A 20,491-nucleotide genomic window follows, 5' to 3' on the forward strand; every position below is an offset into this window, starting at 1 on the left:
GGATGAAACTTTGCTTGGTCACCTACCACTGACCTCCAGTTGTGTGCAATCCGGTTCTGTGGCCCAGGCGTTGGGGACCCTTGCTGTAAACCTAAATGGAATGGAACGGAACCCTAAATATGATCATTGCTGTATCCTATGATTTCTTGCCAAAATGGCTGTCGTGGAGAAAGAGCTATTACACCAGGTTTGTGCAAGACGTGCTTGAGCATTACATACAGCACAGACACATGTTGTATGAGTGCAATTCATTGGAAGCTTGCCAATAAGACCAACTTTCAGTCATATCATTCAAGTTAAAGTGCTAAAGATCATAGAATTTGACAGACAAAAATCATTTTGTATCAGCAAGACCACTTAGAAAGAGAAATCAACAAACAAGATGTGGCATTCAAGACCAAAAAAATAATTATGGGTGATCATTAAAACTTTGCTGAAACAACAAAATGGCTGGTGGCCTAAGATCTTTGCACAGTACTGTATATTATTGTTCGAGAGAATCACTTAAAACAAGTCTATTATTTTAAGAAATCAATCAGATTCCATGACAGAATTTCTATTTCCATAGTTTTCTTTCCTTTCTAGCAATTATCTATACATAGGATTAGAACTTTTGCATTGCTTTCATTGCCATTTCAGAAACATTTACTAATTCTTGGAAGAACCTTTCAGCTGTATATTCACAAATAGTATGGATAGCAAAGAGGTTCTAATTTTGCATAGCCTTGCCATAGCATGCCACAGTATTTGCATTCCTATTGCTCATTGCTGTCATCAGATGGTGAATGGGACTTTGCAAGTTCTTGATGCTTCAAAATAAGGTATTAGTAAAGCTTTTGTTTCATTGTTATTGAAAAATAATCATTTTTCCTAACTGGGAAAAACTTAGAATTTAGGGCATGCCATTAAGAAATGGTGTGATGTTTAGTCAAGAACAATTTTCTTACAAAAATAATCATGTTGAACCCAACTATGTTATGCTACAAGATGGAGACCAGAAAAGAAAAGCAGATATACGTGTGAATGTTAACACATATAAATAAGCATATATCAAGTGACCTATAAACATAAATTATGGAAATTATTCTAAGCCTGGTAAAAAAAAAATGTCAAAGAACAAGAGTTCCTGGAGGCGAAATCCACTTTTTGTCCCATGCCAGCAATGGTGAACCTTTTTTGGCTTGCGTGCCACAAGTGGGGGGAGCTCAGGGGGATCGTGTGCGGGCATGCCGCACCCATAATGCAATGCGTGACGCCCCCTTTTTTACATGCTTTTTTTGCCCTCCCCAGGCACCAGAGGCTTTATAGGAGCCTGGGGAGGGTGAAAAGAGCCTCCCCCGCCCCCCTGGAGGCCCTCCGGAGGCTTCAGGGACCGTCCGGAGGCTTCCCTGAAGCCTTAAGAATGCTCAAAAGGATCCTCCGAGCAAACCGGAAGTCACTTCCAGTTTGCTCGGAGGGTCGTTTTAAGCGCTCCGAAGGCATCAGGGAAGCCTCCGGATGGTCCCCAAAGCCTTCGGAACATTTAAAACCACCCTCCAAGCAAACCGGAAGTGACTTCCGGTTTGCTCGGAGGGTCGTTTTAAGCATTCCGAAGGCATCAGGGAAGCCTCCGGACGGTCCCTGAAGCCTTCGGAGGCCCTCTGGGAGGGCGGGGGAGGCTCTTTTCGCCCTCCCCTGGCTCCTATAAAGCCTCTGGAGCCTGGGGAGGGCGAAAAATGGCTTTTTAAAAGGCGAACTCAGCTGGCCAGCGTGCGCATGCGTGCTGGCCAGCTGACAGGGCAGCGCCTCACATCCCCTGACAATTGGCTCCGCGTGCCACCTGTGGCACGTGTGCCACAGGTTCGCCATCACTGTCCTATGCTAAATGAAAAAAAAATGGTTTAAAAAACTTTTCCTACTCTACTTTAGATGCATTGTATTTTCAGGCAGTGCTAAAAACCAAATCCTTGTAAACCAAATCTGATCTATTCAGAGGCAAGTCGCTGGTGGTTTTTTTTTTTTTTTAATGAAGCTAAAATAAGCATGATAACTGTACCAGTTGGCTTCTTGTATTTATTGTAATGAAGAGTGTGTCATTTTCATCCTTCTCTTCATTTGTTTTCTCTGCTTTGAACCAGAAATGCCTCAATTCCTGCATATGGGAGAAATTGTTGATGGAGTGGATATGAGAGCAGAGGTTGGAGTTCTTACCAGAAACATCGTAATCAAAGGAGAGATGGAAGATTCCTGCTATACTGGCAAAGATTGCAAATTCTTCAATTATGATACTTTTGGTGGACATATCAAGGTATGGAAGGAAAAGTTTAATTTCACCATATCAAGGCTCCAGTGGCTTTTACTCTTGCAAATAGGATCACAGTGGAGGAAATTCCATCCTGTTTCATACTATTTAATGACTGCTGCCTGTTAGGCATTAGGTTGAGCAGCTGTGTGAAATATTGATCATGTTGCAGCTCCAGTATTTTTAGGTCCACTAGTGCTATTTTTTATGGCATGACGAAGTGAAGCTGCCTTTGATCAGAACCCAAATTTAGCCCGCTAATTCTATTCAGCAATGACTCAATTACAGTGATCCTTGATTTATTTATTGTTGAAATGATGCAGCTTATGATATTGATTATTAAAAATAGGAGCTTTCCACCTGTTTTTCTATATTTCATTTCATGGTTGAGTTACTTTAATACTATGTTTGTGTTTAGATTACATTAATACCAAATTGATTGTTAATTACTTAATTGTTATTAGGCAATACTTAAAGTAAGGCCACATCTTTAAAAGGAAAAGCTCCCTGTGTTCTATAGAATTCTTACAGCAGGTACGAGTTCTCTTGAAAGTCTTTACAAGTACAAGTAAGCCTTGCTTATTGACTGCCTGATGCAGCGACCATTCAAAGCTATAACAGTGATAAAAAAATTATTTTGCAACCAGTCTTCGCATTTATGATCATTGCTGTATGCCATTGTCACATCTTCACCATTTGTGTGCGATGCAACTGACTTGAAACAAGCAGAGTTAATAATACAAAAAGCAGAAGTAAAATTGTAAGTCTTAGTCATGGGTTGCTTCATCTAATGACCATAGGCGAAATAAGGTCATAAGCTCAGTTGTGCTCATGTGATTTTCTATTTAGTGACTAAAACACTTAGCAACCATTGCTGATCTCAATTGTCGATCAGCAAGGACTATCTGTATATGAGAATCTGTCAGCTTAAGACTCTTTGCTATAAAATTTCCTTAAAGTTCATATTATCAAAGCATAAATATTTGGTTATAAAAATTCATCTATGGAAGCAATGGCAAACCTTTTTTGGCTTGCGTGCCATAAGTGGGGGGAGCGCAGGGGGGTCGTGTGCAGGTGTGCCACACCCATAATGCAATGCGCAACCCCCCTCAGTGTGCATGTGCGCACTACAAGCATGACCCCCCCCCATTTTTGCATGCTTTTTCCGCCCTCCCCAGGCTCCAGAGGCTTTATAGGAGCATGGGGAGGGTGAAAACAACCTCTCCCGCCTCCCGGAGGCCTTCCGGAGGCTTCAGGGACCTTCAGGAGGCTTCCCTGAAGCCTCCGGAGCAGTCAAAACAACCCTCTGAGCAAACAGGAACTCCGTTCCTGAACTTCCGGTTTGCCCGTAGGGCCGTTTTTTGCGCTCCAGAGGCTTCAGGGGAGCTCATTAAGCCTCCGGAGGGCCTCCGGGGGGGGGCGAGGGGCTCTTTTCGCCCTACCCAGGCTCTTATAAAGCCTCTGGAACCTGGCGGAAAATGGCTTTAAAAAAGAGTGACCTCAACTGACAGGGCAGCACCTCACGTGTCCTGACAAATGGCTCCGCATGCCATCTGGCACACGTGCCATAGGTTTGCCATCACTGATCTATGGTACTAAACCTTCCTACAATTGCATTGTATCAGTCAAAGGCTTTATGGAGTATGATGGAAAAACCATAATTAAGTTGGTGTTTGATTTCCTTTCCTGCACACTCAAACACACACACAGACACACTCTTCATTTGAATGAGAAAATTGTAAATATTACAGAACTTACGTTGGTAATTAATTCTAGTGACTTTATTGCCCGCCTTATAAAATAGCACATTGTGGGTAATTAAATTCATACTGCTAGGTTCTTCATTTATTATTAAATAAACATTGAAAAAAATTAGAAAGACTCTAGATCATTAATATTTAATAATGTAGGAGAGAAAATTACCATAAAAAGAGAACCCTGAAAATATTTTAGTTTAGGAATTTTCTCTTATAAATGATCTCCTTTTTAGTAATAAGTTACTCCTTGTAATGCTAATACAGTTAATCCTAGATTACTTGCATTAACCCAAATGTTAAATGAATTTAAAATAAAAATCAACATTTGACATTTTGCCCTAATCTCCTTCTCAAATTGTAGTATGTTGGGATACATTTTGCATTATGCTGCATATATGTTTAGTTCATTGATGATGCATTGTTTGTTTAAATATTTTTCTAAGAGGTCCAAAGTATTTTCACTGAAGAAAATGTGGACAGTAAATTGGATTATTTTTTCATATTCTTCCAGATTTTAAAGAATTTCACATCTGTTCATCTCTCCTATGTGGAGCTGAAGCAGATGGGTCAACAAGTACCTGGCAGTTATCCTGTTCACTTTCACCTTTGTGGTGATGTGGATGAGAAAGGAGGATACACTTATAGGACTTACGTAGAGGGGCTCTCAATTCATCATTGTTTCTCCAGATGTGTGACAATTCATGCCACAAATGGTTTGCTGGTAAGAGCAATGAATAAATAAAACGTTTGGTGACTAAATGTGCAAATGACCAAAATAAAACCAGTCTTTCAGTATTCCTGATTTTTCTGCCAGCCTTGATTACAGAAAGAAATTTTCTTTTGTAACATCAATCCATTATGTTTATGGCATGGCTTTGCTAACCATGATTTCCTCCAAACCACAGATTATTTAGAAATGTAATTGGGATAACCTGCGTAGCATTATGTTTACATTTCAAAAACAAAGCAAGAGAAAATGTATGTATGAGAGGGCTGCCCCGTTCATAATATTCTATCTGTGACTTTTTCTAGATCGGATTCGAACCTTTAAGCCTTCTGATTCTTCAGCTTGCATTGATCCTGCAGATCTTGAATTGCTAGAATCATCACTGTCTATAGACAGATAGTTTCATTTTCTCCATCTCATAAAAGAGAGAGAATATGGGACAACTCTTTTGTCAAGAAGTATTAAACATGATTGTCTAACACCTAGGGACATTTCATGGGTTAACCTGGCTGTGTCATAGCTGTTGGTGACTAACTTGTGAAATAAAATATAAAAATGTCAGAATTAACCTAGTAGAAACAGGTTCAAAGGCACCCTGAAGATTTGTTTGCCATGGATTTATTGGGGACTTCGGAGGAAAAACATAATTGAACTGTAGTCCCCAAGGAGAGTCGTGTTTCCGTAGTTATATTTAGAATTACTATGTTTCCCCAAAAATAAGACAGGGTCTTATTTTCTTTTGACCCTTGAAATAAGTACTTGACCTTATTTTCGAGGAGGTCTTATTATTTTGAGGTGCATAAGGCAGCGAGCATGGTCATTTCATGGCTGCTTCTGTGTTGCAATATTTTCGGGGAGGGCTTATTTTAGTGCATGCGCTCAAAAGCCCAATTGGGCTTATTATCTGGGGAGGTCTTATTTTCAGGGAAACAGGGTACTTATGTATAGAGATATTTGATGAAACGTTTTTTTTTTAATTTCTGCAGATAAAAGACACTGTTGGATACAATACACTAGGCCATTGTTTTTTCATGGAGGATGGCATTGAGCAAAGGAATATATTGTTTCATAATCTAGGACTCGTCACCAAACCAGGCACCCTTCTTCCAACAGACAGAAATAGCACAATGTGCACAGCAATCAGGGATCATGTCTATGGAAACTATGAACCAGTACCAGCCACGGATTGTATGTGAGTAAATTAGATATTTGAATGCTCTGATTACAGTCTTGATGGTCTCTACATAAGACATTCTCTTTTTTCTGACATAATTGGAAATAATGTGAATGGTGTAAGAAGTAAATCTACATTCAAATCACATGTAATGCACGAGGAGATTTTAGGCTAGTCTGAGAGAGAGAATCTGAGTCAGAATCAAGTAATTAAATACACGTTACAGCTTGCAGTGTGTGCCCGAAAAAGAACCTAAATAGGGACTTCTTCCAGAATCAGAAGATCTTATTTTATTATCCATTGTTTTGGTGGAAGGTAGATCACCACTGATCTATTTCTGCACTGTTCCAGAAGATTTACCAACCCTGTAAGGGTTGGGAAATTGTTCCCAATGTTCTGAACAACACTTTAATGTACTACTAATGCAATGAGGATTGTTCAAGATGGGTCACATCACAGATATGTGATATTTTCCAGGGGGAAAAAATCCATCTCAAGATAGTCTTTTATTCTCAGCATTTACAAGCAAGTATTTTTGTAAGGGCAACATAAAGATCTCTCAATCTTTGCCAGAAAATCAAATTGCTGGAGATCTCTGTTTCTGAATACCAATGACTGTTGTTTACCTAACTGTATTTTCCTGTTATTAGACTTGAATCTTGTGTCACTCTTAATTGTGTTTCACCAATTGTTTGCAGGGCTGTATCAACATTTTGGATTGCTCATCCCAACAATAATCTTATCAACAATGTAGCTGCTGGCTCACAGGTGAGAGGTCTGACATATTGCAATAACTAACCTTTTTTTTCTCTGGGGCACCAATATATTTATAAGGTCATTTGCTTTCTTTGAATTTCATTTTGGTTAACTAGTTCTGTAGCATTCTAGATGTTAAGCAGTATTTCTTAGATGTATAAAAAAGGTTAAAAACTGGATTTGCATCATATATTCTTATCATATATCATACAAATCATATATTTGTAGAACATTATTTTTTATCAGCATTTCCTGATATACAGAAATATATATCTCTGTGTCTTTCATATCAGTTGAATTGTTCAGCCAACGCACTGAAATGTTCTATTTCTAAAGAGAACAATTGTTTTAGTTAAAAGTGAAGGTTTCAAATTATACATAATGTATGTGGATTAAACAATCCCCAAGCAAACTGTTATAAATCAAGGACTACCTGTAATATATTGTAGGCCAGAGATCAGAGAACTAAATGCTCTTTTTATGACCTCCCAAAACCTTCTAAGATTGTATCAAATTTTCCATTCATTTGTCAAAATAAAAAGTAAAACAAAGTTCTTCCAGAGACTTTTGATTTTAAAAATGGAGAGAAGAAAAACACCCTCCACTCTAATATATAGTCCTAGCCTGCGTCAATATTAGGCTGCATTAGTAGCCAATTCTGTGTAGCTAATTTATTGAAATATTTCATCTTTTTCCTCTCAGCATGTAAGCAAGGCAGCGGTGTTCACACACACACACACACACACACACACGCACGCACGCCGGATTATGAAATACCTCAACAGGAACAATTGTTTTTTTGATTTTTTTGCCTTATGCCAGAGAAGGAAAGCAACTTTGGAACTCAATTTCCTCAGGAAGAGAAAACCAAGAGTCTATTGCTAATAGTCTTATAGCAGCTAGCCAACTTTGTCTAATTTTGAAAAGCTAAGCAGAGTCAGATCCAGTTAGCACTTGGATGAAATACTACCAGGAAATTTCAACTCTAGGCTAGCCCGGGAAGTCAAATAAACATCCCAGAAGGAGTCAGTGTCAAACCACTTCCATAATGTAGCCAAGAAAACTGTGTACACATGTCCACAAAATCACCATGAGCTCAGCTCCATTCAAACAAGGCTTTATCTTAAGAGCCAGAAAATTACCCAATAGATAGAAACCTACGGTTTTCTTTGGCCACTGTAGAATACCAATTGGGGTTTTTTTATTTTAAAAAAAGTATATACAGTAATTTTCAACTTTTTAAGGGAAGAACTGTGCTCAGTTAACTCTAGTCCAGTATTTAGATTATCATGGCAGCTAACCACTACATTTAATGACAATAAGCCTCGTGGAGCCAAACTGCATTTTAGTTTTAAAACGCAGAATGGTCTTTTATCATGTTTTGGTTTTCTTACCCAAAGTTAAATGCAAGAGTCCCAAACTGTCGAGTATTCTAATGATGGAGGTAGAAAGGGAATTGAATCGGGGGTTGCCAGCTATGGCAACTTTACAACTTGAAGACTACAACTCCCAGAATTCCTGAGCCAATATGGATGTAGGGAATGGCAATATTGTGTACATTATCTTGAACTCCTTTTGAGATAAAAATCTAACAACAAAAAAAGAATGGCACATCCCTGAAGTTAATTTTTTTTTCTAGGATGCTGGGATATGGTATATATTCCATAAAGTTCCTACAGGAGATTCCCATGGATTGTTCCTTGAAACAAAAGCTGAACTTACCCCCCTAGGAATTTTCTATAACAACAAAGTCCACTCCAACTTTAAGGTAACTGAACCTATTAATGATTTATATGTTAAGTGAATGGATTGTGATCTAAGTTAAACAAAACTGGTTGTACTCACGCAAGACAAATCATATAGTTTAACCAAAGGCATTCTTTAATATGGGAAGTCCTGCTGTTTCACTATAACTTAGCTGTAATAAGTATGCTTAGAATTATAATTATGATCCTTAAACCGTTCCGTGTTTCATTACACTGATTCATTTGTTCATTTTTAAATATTCATTATGTTATTTATAAAATCAACCATATAACACAGAAATGTGAGTATGCATGTTACTAAAATCTTTACAAAGATTTAGTATTTTTATATTCACATCTCATATGGTAGGTGCATTTTGTAGATTTCTTTTTCCCTTACTGATCCTTCAGGAGAGGTTCCTAAAGAGCTTGAATGAAGTATTAATCTATATTTCATTATTAAACCTGTAGATTACATATGTTAACACTAACATATATTAATATATGTAACATATATTACATATATTAATATTGACTGCAACTTCGTGGTCTCACTTATTAGCAGTCATACTTCTTGTAAGATTAATTCATCTGATCATTTGACTGAAAATATTGAGCAGGCACACAAAAAAAAAAAACCAAACAGAATCATTTGGTTAGTATTTATTGAAACTTGGTTATGTACTTTTTTGGTGGCCGGAAGTACTTATCTGATACATGCTTTGACAATGGAATGTCTTTATCTATAAAACTGTTGTACAGCTTGTTTTTGAACTTCCAGCAACACTTTATTTTTATTTTTTATTTATTTATTATCTCTCCAAAGATGACTTCAGGTGGCTTACAGACATTGAATAAAATGCAGTATAAAACATTAAAACAATAAGGTTCTTAAAATTCAATGAAAATAAAACAGGATGGAGAGAGAGAGAGCAAAGTGTGCACAGGGAGAAGGTTGCGGGTGTTATCTATTCTATCAGCCACCTTCAAAATGCCACACCCCCAGGACAATTGGCACAACCATGTCTTCAAAAGGGTGGACGCAGATCTGACCTGGGTTGGCAAGATGTTTCAAAGAGAGGGAAACATGGCAGAAAAGGCTTTTCTTCTGGACCCCACCAGCTGAAATTTCTTGGCTGAACATGGTCCTCAGCATGTCCCTTCTACCAGGGTGGGTGGGATGGGCTAAGCGCATTAGAGTGAACCAATTTCTCAGATAGCTTTTGGGGTTCTTCCAACAACAGTTGGTTAGCATACTTAGATTTTTAATGTAGGAAAAAATACACAATGATCTTTCCTAATCATCTTCTTTGTCTTAGTTTGGAATTTTAGTTAAGAATATGTATTTCTGAAATAATCTCTTCCCTACCGTACTCATAAATGACTTTTTGAGAATAAGATGATGGAAAGTACATCAAATTCCTAGCTAACCTTTTTGATGTATTATAATCAAAGGGATTGTTTTTCTTCCCAACACCATAAAAACCATTACTATTAAAACTAATGTATATACATTGTAATTGCAGCATAAATGGTCCTGTATAAAATACAGAATACTGTTTTAAAGTATGTGCAGATGACATAGTTTAATTCATTTTGTTAACATCAACCCAAAGTCAGACATTGGTGAGTTTAAACAGTGATTAATTTTAATATAGTATCAGTCATATCTTTGTTCTTTTTATGCCTTTGCCACTTTTTTTTTCTCAGTAATTTGAGAGAGGATTTTTTTAAAAAAAAACTAAAGAAAACAATAAACTGCTCATATCCTTTATAATCCACAACTCATTATGTATACACATTTGTAAGTATGGTTTCCTTCCTTCCTTCCTGAACTATTTGCCACTGGTTTTGATGAACATAATAAAAGTTATGCATCCCTTCTTAAAAGTAATCCCCACTGAATGCAGTGAATCTGGTCCCTGAATAAATAACGCAGTGTGTATTCAGTATCAGGATATGAGAGAACAATCCGTAGTTTCCCCAACATTTTCAAATGATCAAATAACAGGATGGCCTCCTTGTCCCTACTCCTTCTCGCATGGGAGTATTTGTCTGTTGCGCTTACATTCTAAACAGTGAAGCTATTTCTCTTTTTTCTTTGAAAAAAGGATATCTTAATTAGTAGATAATAAACTGGCATGCGATATTCTTCTCAAGCTCCCCCAAAAAAATGATGTACTATAATTTGAAACTACTTTATAAGCATTTTCCTTTTGTTTGTATTAAAACTAATAGATTAGTTGCTGTAAAGTTGTATCACTAAGATGCTGGTCAATTCAGATATGTTGAGTCTACATATCTAAGTAAATATGAAAATTATCTGGTTTGGGAGGGGACGGAATGATCTAACTTTCAGCTATTATACAAGTCATGTGTTCGGCTCAAAAAGAGGATCCATAATCTGCCTCTTAACTCCTTCACAAAGGGTCTTTCTGAAATATTTAGTGCTTATTGTCACAAGAGTGTTTTAATATATTTTAATATGAAGGAGTGTCAAGTACTTGGAAAACCTAGTTATCCCTTGTTAGAGGATATCACTTAAGATTTGCAACAATATCTACAGATTTTCAGTTGTGGAAAAGATTAATTTGTTGTTGTTTTTTCTTTATTGAGGCTGGCTTATTCATTGATAAAGGAGTAAAAACCACCAATGCAAGTGCTGCAGATAAAAGAGAATACCTGTCTTTGGACAATAATGCAAGGTAAAATGAAATTTGGGGATAGGGTGCAGAATGGTTAAAGGTTGCATCTAGAAAATCTTGCCCAGAATGTTAATATCATAAGACAAAGCCCTTAGCAGTCTTTCAGACAAAATCGTAGAATGCAAGAACTGGAATGGACCATGATGGTTTCTGCATTTGGACAGTGTAGAATTCCACTATGGGTAGTCTAATTTAGCTAAATATTGACTATTTATCTGCTGATACCCATTATTAGTTAAATAATACAATATTCCAGTTTTCATTTTATTCTTGCCTCCTTGATCTCCTTGAATGCTTTCTCCTCATCTCTGATTGCTGACTGTTATTATGAATAGATCTATTACTCCATTCCAATCTGATTTTTGTCCCATTTTCTCTGTTGAATTGCTAAGCTACTTGGTGTCCTGGTGACCTCAATGTTAGAGATTTATCCTCTTCATTGCAACATACCACATTATGCTATAGCACACTATATTAGGGATTGCATTAGAGGTATTTGAATCTGACCACCGAGCTTTGCCTACAAAATTGGTGATTGCTCATAACTTCAGTGCTTTCCTGCCTTCTTACGAAGAAATTGGAGAAACAAAGAATATAAGGAGTGTAAAGTATGTCAATATTACAGTGCACTCTTTTTCTCCATTTCAGTGAGAGATTACTATGAGAAATTAAACACTCTTTAAGTGAGAGGGTGGAAGTAGACTGAAATTGGAAGATAACCATGTTAGACCTACCCTGTTTCCCTGAAAATAAGACATTCCCGGATAATAAGCCCAGTTGGGCTTTTGAGCGCATGCGCTAAAACAAGCCCTCCCAAAATATTGCAACACAGCAGCAGCCATAAGGTGACTATTCTCACCACCTCCTGCACCTCAAAAATAATAAGACCTCCCTGAAAATAAGGCCAAGTGCTTATTTCGGGGGTCAAAAGAAAATAAGACCCTGTCTTATTTTGGGGAAAACATGGTAGCTAGCGTGATAGTTTGCAGTTTAACAACTGCGGTGCAACACAGATCTTCTGTCTCTGTTTCTGGGTCAAACCTAAGCCAATTTTTAATTCTCTATTTCATTTCTTTGGACATGTTTAATACTGGAGCTGATCTACCATGTCAGCCAGTAGTTTTAATATTTTGGACATGTAGGCAGATTTGCTTATAGGCCAATACAATTCTGTCTTGTCTTTCATTTATAAGGTTTCGGCCTCATCAAGATGCAAATCCTGAGAAGCCCCGGGTTGCTGCTCTTATAGAAAGACTAATAGCTTATAAAAACAATGACCATGGGGCTTGGGTCAGAGGTGGAGACATCATCATTCAGAACTCCGGGTGAGTCCTCCAGAGCAAATGTGAGCATGTGGCTAAAGTAAATAATTTAGAACAGGACTGGCAGAGCTGATTACACCCATTAAATCTACTCGTGTTATTTTCTTGGAAGGTAGCAGAAACATACTGGATTAGTATGCTTAAAAATATACAAACATATTTTTTTCAGCTGTTATCTTTTTAAGTTTGCTTTGAAGCAGCCGCTTGTATTTATGGGAAATGGGTTCAGCTGCCAAGCTCTGATTCAGCATCTTCTCCTTGCCTGGCTCAAGTTCTGAGCCGCAATTCGAAAATGTATTTATTTTAATGCTAATCAAAAGAAGCTGCTTTCTAAAACAAGGTTTTTTTTTTCTCTCTCTATCCTAGATTTGCTGACAATGGAATAGGCTTAACATTTGCAAGGTTAGTATGGTTTGGCTTTATTTTCAGTGGTTGCCATTTATTGGAGACCACTGGACAGTACACACATATAAACTCATTTATTATATTTTATTTCTCCTCTTAAATAGATCAGGGTAGCACACCCTCTTTCTATTTTTATTTCCTAGCCGTATTGCCAGATAGCGAGTTTCAACAAATTTAAATTTCACCAGATTTACTAGTCTAGTTCTCTTATCAGGCCATCATACGGATGAGATAAAGCACAAAGACAAAACCACACAAGAGCACACAATAATTGTCATTTCTTCTGTTAACTGTGGCGCCAGCCTTGCTAGAATTAAATTTTTTACATCTGCTAAAAGTCACCTGTCTTTGATTTCGGGTTTTGATAGTGATGGAAGCTTTCCGAGTGATGAAGGGTCCAGCCAGGAAGTGTCAAACTCTCTGTTTGTTGGTGAAAGCAAGAATTATGGCTATTTAGGAGGCCAGAACAAATATTGGGGGACTGGAGGGATAAACAATAGAACACGCACATTGCCTAGAAACCGGTAAGTATTTCATAGCCTGGATATGTGCTTCAACTTGTTGTCTGTTTGATTTTGTGATGGTAGTAAGGATAGCTTTTCATAGTCGCCATGACTTTATTACTTAGTTAGAAGCCTAGTACCCTGTTTTCCTGAAAATACGATCCAACAGAAAATAAGCCCTGGTGTGATTTTTCAGGATGCTCGTAATATAAGCCCTAACCCGAAAATAAGCCCCAGGTAAGATCATCAGCCAGATGGACGCAATTAGTACCGTATTTTCCCCCAAGGTAAGACCTAACCAGAAAATAAGCCCTAATGCATCTTTTGGAGCAAAAAATAATATAAGACCTGGTCTCATTTTCAGGGAAATATGGTACAATTTAACTTTGAATTTATACTGCAGAATCTTTAGAAACATGCTGCAACTGTTTTGCAAAAGTGAGATTCAAGGCAATTTTATCCATCAGAATGTTGTGGAAAACACTGAGCCCAGTATGTCTGACCACTTGTATGAGTTTTCTTTTTCATTCTTTAGAACAATGCAAAGTGGATGTCGAGTTTCTTTAGGAGATAATGCATTATTATTTTTTTGCGAAAAGGGAAGTATCACTTTCTTTAAAAGAGGTGACAATCAGATAGTTCCTGAAGAAACGTAGCTTGTCCCTGGAAGATGTAAGCTGATGGATGGATACCAGCACAGATTTCTTGACAAGGAGTTAACATGGATAGTTGCCAGCCACTTTCAGTCATTCTTCTGTTACTCCTAAATACAGCAAAGCATAGCCAAGAATAGCAGATATGACCATATTATCCTCACTTCTTATCATCTACGCTTGTCAAAAATGATTGCCATGGTTTTAACATGGTTTTAAACACATTTTGTATATCATTCCTAGTATTTTAAAATGATACTTTTAAACTGCCCAGAGTATCTACTTAATTCAATTTTTTAAAAAAACTTAGCAATAAATAAATACATATACATATCTTTTAACAGCCTATATATATATATATATACTGCAGAAATCCAGCCCAGTTAGGATTCATGTAGAATTATGATAAGTTAAACTGTTTCTATAGTAATAAAAGTATTTTCCTTGATTATGTGCCATGAAGCATTTTATATTCTTAGTGACCATATAGATAGATTTTCCCCATTACGATAATTTTCTAACCTGTTCTTTTAAGATTTCCACTGCTGCACTCATAATTGAGTCCATCCACTTGTGCTGATCCTCATCTTCTGTTTCTTTCCACCTTTGCCAGTATTAGAATGTTTTCCAGAGAGCTGGGACTTCACATAATATGTCCGAAGTAGGGATAATACGAGCCTTTTGAATTGTGCCTCAAATGAGAACTCTCAGTTGATTTGTTCATTGATAATATCAATTAGTTTTCTTGGCTTTCGCAGCATTCTCTTGTCCAAACCAAAGGTGTCCTTAGTCTTCCTATCCTGCTACTTCAGCTTTTGCTTTTCTAGAGCAGGGCTCTTCAACCGTGGCAACTTTAAGCCTGGAGGACTTCAACTCCCAGAATTCCCCAGCCAGTAAAGCTGGGAGTTGAAGTCCTCCAGGCTTAAAGTTGCCAAGGTTGAAGAGCCCTGCTCTAGAGTGTAACACGGAATTCCATAACTCATACAGCTTGGGGGTACAGATGGGTAGGAACCAACCCATCAGCACATCTGAAGATCTTCTCCAAGGCCTCCATGGATGTTCTGCTGAGTGCTAGTCTGGGGCATACTATTTCTTGACTGCTTTTTCATGGTTGATCCTAAAAGGTAGAAACTAATATCATTGCAGTTTCTTCATTTGTCTTGGATCTGCTGATTTATCAATATTGCAAGACCTGTGCCCATCTATTCTCAAGTGGATTGGAAATATGACTCAAAATTAAACAAACATCCACCTGTTCCTTGGTGTATTTTACCCATATAATTCTTCTTCTTAAGGAGCTTGAAGGGAGCCTCCACTTGCCATTAGGGTAATCCGTGGGAGAACAACAAAGATCAAATTCATTAACTGCAACTTTCACACTGAGAGGAGGACTTTGTCTAAAATATAAATACACACATACATTTATGTCATCCTGTCTGAAATTATTGCTTGGGACTAAAGGAGGAGTGGAAGGTCCAATAAAATATGGCCCAGAATAAAAACTACATTTGAAAAAAACAGGATGCAAATATTTTCATAAATTTTGTCATAATACAAACTTTATTTCACTGAGTCTCATTATATTTAGTAGCTTTTATTCCCTAATAACACTCTTAACTCTTATTTATTCTGTAAATATTTATACCAGCAAGAAAAGTAATTTTTCTAAACATTTTTCTGCTTTTATAGGACTTATCCAATCCGTGGATTTCAAATTTATGATGGACCTATTCGCCTCACCAAATGTACATTCAATAATTTTGTGCCAACTACTGATAGATTCACTAGTGCAATTGGGTTCCTACTGAAAAATACCTGGCAAATTACACCTCAGAACAATATTTCCCTGGTGGCATTCGATGAAAATGTAAGGGTGGTTTTTTTTTATTCAAGTTGCTTTTTCCACATGAAAAGAGATAGGAGTTTGAAGACAATAATGGTACTTAATAGCATTAGGCTAATGTCTCTGTGAGGAAAATGGATGGTTTATAACTTAAATAATAGCAATAACACTTAAGACTTATATAGGGCTTTACAGCCTTTCTAAGCGGTTTACAGAGTCAGCGTATTACCCCCAACAGTCTGGGTGCTCATGTTACCAACCTCAGAAAGATGGAAGGCTGAGTCACCCTGGTGACTGGTGAGATTCGAACAGCCGGTAGTCAGCAGAAGTAGCCTGCAGTATTGCATTCTAACCACTGTGTCACCGCAGCTCTTAAATAATTATAATATAATGTTGTGATAATATAATAAATATTAATGTACTTTTTGTTTTGTAAGGTTTCTTTAAAAGTCTTTTTTGGTAAACCTGGCCCATGGTTTGAAGAAGCTGATCTGGACGGTGACAAGAATTCAATATTCCATGATGTTGACGGATCGGTGACAGGTTACAAGGACACTTACGTTGGTAGAATGGATAACTATTTGATTCGACATCCAGACTGTTCTAACTTTACCAAATGGAATGGTGTCGTCTGCAGTGGGACTTTTGCTCAGGTGAAGAGAGAGATGTGAATGTTCTCTTGTATGCATGAAACATGAATAGTCCAATTTCTAGAGGAAAAGATTGAATTATTGATTTGTATTTACATTTCAATTCAGCAGTTTGAATATTTTTTAGCTGAGCATGTATGTTCTGTTGTTCTGTCTTCTCACCTACACCCATACAATGGCTGGGTTTGGATTATAATCTAAACCACAAATTATCCTCGACTTTTTACCCTGCGGAACAGCTAGTTATGGTTCAATGTAAACCCAGAAGATTAAGTTAATTCAGGAAATGAGAAATAGGTTAACATAAATAAAAATACAGCTACACAATGATTGTAGAGCCATTGACTAAGATAGATGGTTATATAGAACATACATAAATATAAATTAAACAGAGAAATGCATCATTCACTTGCCACCATCTCTATTTCTAATTATTTTTTAAATAATACTAATTAATGTAAAAGACCAGGATGAAGAAAGCAAATATAGGGTCAGATATATGAAGAAAGAATAATTCCATTATATTGTTTTATCCATACATTCACAGTTTTTCCAATCCTTAGGACACGAGAGAAGGAAGTATAAGTAACAAGTTGATGTGTCTGGGCTTGTTCTGTGATAAAATTGCTTTGTTTGAATAATGCACTTTTTAATGTGTCATATTGTGTATAAAGATTAGAGTAGAGCTATGACTTCACAAGGAAGAGATTATGATAAAACTAATCCTGTTCAAATGTGGCTTAGAGGGTTAGAAAACTTAAATATCTGACTCATAGGCTCTCCGGCATTTCTGGTTTTCTTTCTGACTTTAGGGCTATCTAAGCTTAATTGTTCCTCCAGTCATGCAAGATTACTAGTCAAATCAGAAACAATTCAATCCATATGGGTTTTTTTTTATGGCAAAGTATTATTAGGATTCACTAACAAAAAAGAGAGGGTAACTGCTCACAATGAGGATTTCCTAACCCCCCCAAACCCATATCCACTGCATAGATTTGATTGTATCATTCTGCTTATTGTTTTCCTTAGATCATATAATTCTTTGCAAAACATAGCTTTCTTCATTCAGAGTTCTTATGTAATTGAGACTTACTCGTCTTACATCCAGGTCATTCACATTGCATGTGTTTTTGATATATCAGGTCTTCGTCATTTCATAGGACTTAGCACTTCCCTTCTTTGTTTTCTTGTTGTAGGTATATATCCAGACCCGGAACCCACAGAATCTAATGACTATGGTACGAGATGAGTATCCTTCCAACCCTATGATACTTCGAGGTATTAATAATCAGAAAGCTGACTTCCAGCAATACCAGCCAGTTGTAATGCTTCAAAAGGGCTACACGATACATTGGAATGGACAATCCCCACAACTAACTTTCTTGTACCTCATTAATTTCAACAAGTACGTTTGCATGTAATGTTATTTTGTGATAGATTGCTATATTATTGAAACATGTAATAAATAGTATTTATGGAACTTTTAAGTCCTGTGGAACCTGACAGTCCACAGGAGAATGTAGGTAAGACTCTTTATTGTGGTCAATCACCATAAAACATACTTGTGTATTTGCTGGTAGTATTTGATACACAGAGCAACTCAATTTACATATTACGCAACTAATTGCGACCGTACTGAAAGAAATAGAATCAATGGAATCTGAAAGTTAAGGCTTTAAATAAAACTGATAAGAGTGACCACAGTATTTAATTAGGTGTCATGTGCCAGAATTAAACAAACAGCATAATTAAACTTTGTTTATTGGTTTCAAAAGCTTTTTCACCAGATAGGCAAAGTCTGGAATTTTCAGCTCTCATAATCTTTGCTAAATAAGAAGGTTAAATGCAACAAATCATCAAATCATAAATGACAGCGTTTTCCATCAATTCTTTTTTTCAGAAATGATTGGATTCGAATTGGCCTCTGTTACCCACCGGATGCCTCTTTTCAAGTCACCTTTGATGTATTCCAGAGACAGGCATCTGCTTATTATAATATGGAGGATTATATTGCCGTGTCTTCAATGGCTGAGCTGCAGAAGAGACGAACAGAGAAAATTTTCTATTTTGATGATAGCACTGGGTAGACATTTTCCATAAAAATTAAAAGTAGAGCTTTGTATAGTGTCTAAAGACTGTTTGGTCTGGCTGTCTTAAGAGTTGAGAGACCGTAGCATGGATAAAATCCTTGTGGTTTGTGGTTATGAACAGATTTATGACTGAAGGGTCATTTTTCTAGAGGTTAGCACAAGCTAAGATGTTAAGAATGCCCAGAAAGTATTTTGCATCCGGTCGTCAATTTCATTATCTATCTTAGATCATTCTATCCAGGACTATCATATCTTCTCCATCAGCTTGAATGTGTTTACTCACACAAACATTGTTTCTCCCATCTACACATACACGGCATGTTAGAAAGAAGGAGCTCTTGTTTCTAGCAGAATGGCTGATATATATGGCAGAATGAATGTAATTCAAAATCTGAATGGGGAGTTGATTATATTTGAACAACAACAAAAAATGTAATTAATAGCATTGATGGGAGATGCATAAAATAAGATAAACAAGTAAACAGTTGTGCCGTTGTAGCATCCTTTGGAATGGCATGCGCTCTCCTTGACATTTTCCTACTTCTGAATTCCTCGGCAGGCTGTTGTTTCTGTACCTGCAAGCCAAATATCACAGAGAAGGGCACAGTTACTGTTCATCTCAGGGATGTGAAAGAGTCAAAATACAGGCCAACTTCCAGTCAAAGTCTTACAGTAACTGTTCAGCAAACGCTTATCCAAAGTACTTCCAGAAACCAACTGCTGTGAAAAGAATGCCCACAAAAATAACTAACGTCTGTCAGAAATGCGGCTCAGACCAGGTGAGAAATTATGTAAATATTGAATGGTTTATCCCATGACAATCTATCAGGTTGGCAGGTGAGTTGCAGAAAGAATTAAATATATTTCTCAAGGAAAATATGTGTGGGAACCTGTCAAGCAGAGTTTGCAGAATTGTTGCTTGTGTTTAGTAGAACTGGCCAAAAATATTTTTTTATCAATATGAAATTTATTTGCTGCCCAGCACGTATCAAGTGACTTTGGGTGGTTTATAACATAAAGACATTAAAAACATTAAAATCATAAAACAACAAAGCAGATAAAAACTATTCCTCCAAAAAGTCCAAAGTTATTTCAATAGAACCTGGATAGTCTTTAGAATAGCAGTGTTTACTATTTAGAAGATCTTTCATTTGGGGAAAGCATCGTTAAAATACTGATAATAGTCCAAGCCACACTAAGGATGCTTCAAGATCCTAGCTTACTTCAGAGTTTGTACGGGTCAAAAAAAGCTGAACATTAAATCCTTGCAAGATGGATATGTTATTTGTCACATTTCCACTATTTGGAAGTGGAAATGCCTTCCCGAGATATTCCTAAATCCATATATGGATCCCATGGCCGCGGGAGGGAAGAGGTGCACTACTGAGTTTTGGATTACCAGTTGCAGGAATTTGAGGACTGGGATGCGTTCCTGTCATCTTGTTTACTTAACAGACTAAACATGGGATGGCTTCTGAAAACAATTGAGACCTTCAACTGGAGCAAAGTATAGCAGCTACTAATTAGGGTAATTGTTGCATTGATCACCAGCTTGCTTCCAGGTCCCGTTCAAAATTGGTTATCTCTTTAAAGTCCTGCATGACTCGCTGCCAAGATCCCTGTAAGATCATCTTTCCCACCCAGATGTGGCTTCCTTGTGTGATCTTCAAGGAAAGGAATGCCGGGGGGGGGGGGGATTGCACCATGAGAGGTAGCAGAGGTAGGTGCTGGGCCTTTTCAGCTGCTGCCCTGACCTTGGAATCTTCTAGGATAAAGGATATCAATAATTTTGGTTTTCAAGAATCCCTTGAAAACTTTCTTATTTTGCAGTGGTTATAGGTGTCATTGATACTAAGATTGCCATCGGTTATTGTTATGGT

General features: G+C 37.2%; 1 protein-coding gene across 4 annotated transcripts in view; it reads left to right on the top strand.

Annotated features, from left to right (window-relative positions):
• The window catches only part of CEMIP2 (cell migration inducing hyaluronidase 2), a 63,591-nt gene that overhangs the window by 37,357 nt on the left and 5,743 nt on the right, over positions 1–20,491 (top strand). For all 4 annotated transcript variants that reach the window (XM_081942210.1, XM_081942211.1, XM_081942212.1 and 1 more), the window contains 14 exons: positions 2,118–2,287; positions 4,550–4,759; positions 5,752–5,957; positions 6,638–6,707; positions 8,335–8,463; positions 11,057–11,145; positions 12,339–12,470; positions 12,834–12,869; positions 13,241–13,396; positions 15,718–15,895; positions 16,309–16,524; positions 17,718–17,926; positions 18,422–18,604; positions 19,171–19,390. In XM_081942210.1, the coding sequence (XP_081798336.1) occupies positions 2,118–2,287; positions 4,550–4,759; positions 5,752–5,957; positions 6,638–6,707; positions 8,335–8,463; positions 11,057–11,145; positions 12,339–12,470; positions 12,834–12,869; positions 13,241–13,396; positions 15,718–15,895; positions 16,309–16,524; positions 17,718–17,926; positions 18,422–18,604; positions 19,171–19,390 (2,204 nt within the window). The remainder of the gene's footprint in view (positions 1–2,117; positions 2,288–4,549; positions 4,760–5,751; positions 5,958–6,637; positions 6,708–8,334; positions 8,464–11,056; positions 11,146–12,338; positions 12,471–12,833; positions 12,870–13,240; positions 13,397–15,717; positions 15,896–16,308; positions 16,525–17,717; positions 17,927–18,421; positions 18,605–19,170; positions 19,391–20,491) is intronic.

This window comes from Natrix helvetica (assembly GCF_964273705.1).
Source record: "Natrix helvetica genome assembly, chromosome: 2".
Lineage (NCBI taxonomy): Eukaryota > Metazoa > Chordata > Lepidosauria > Squamata > Natricidae > Natrix > Natrix helvetica.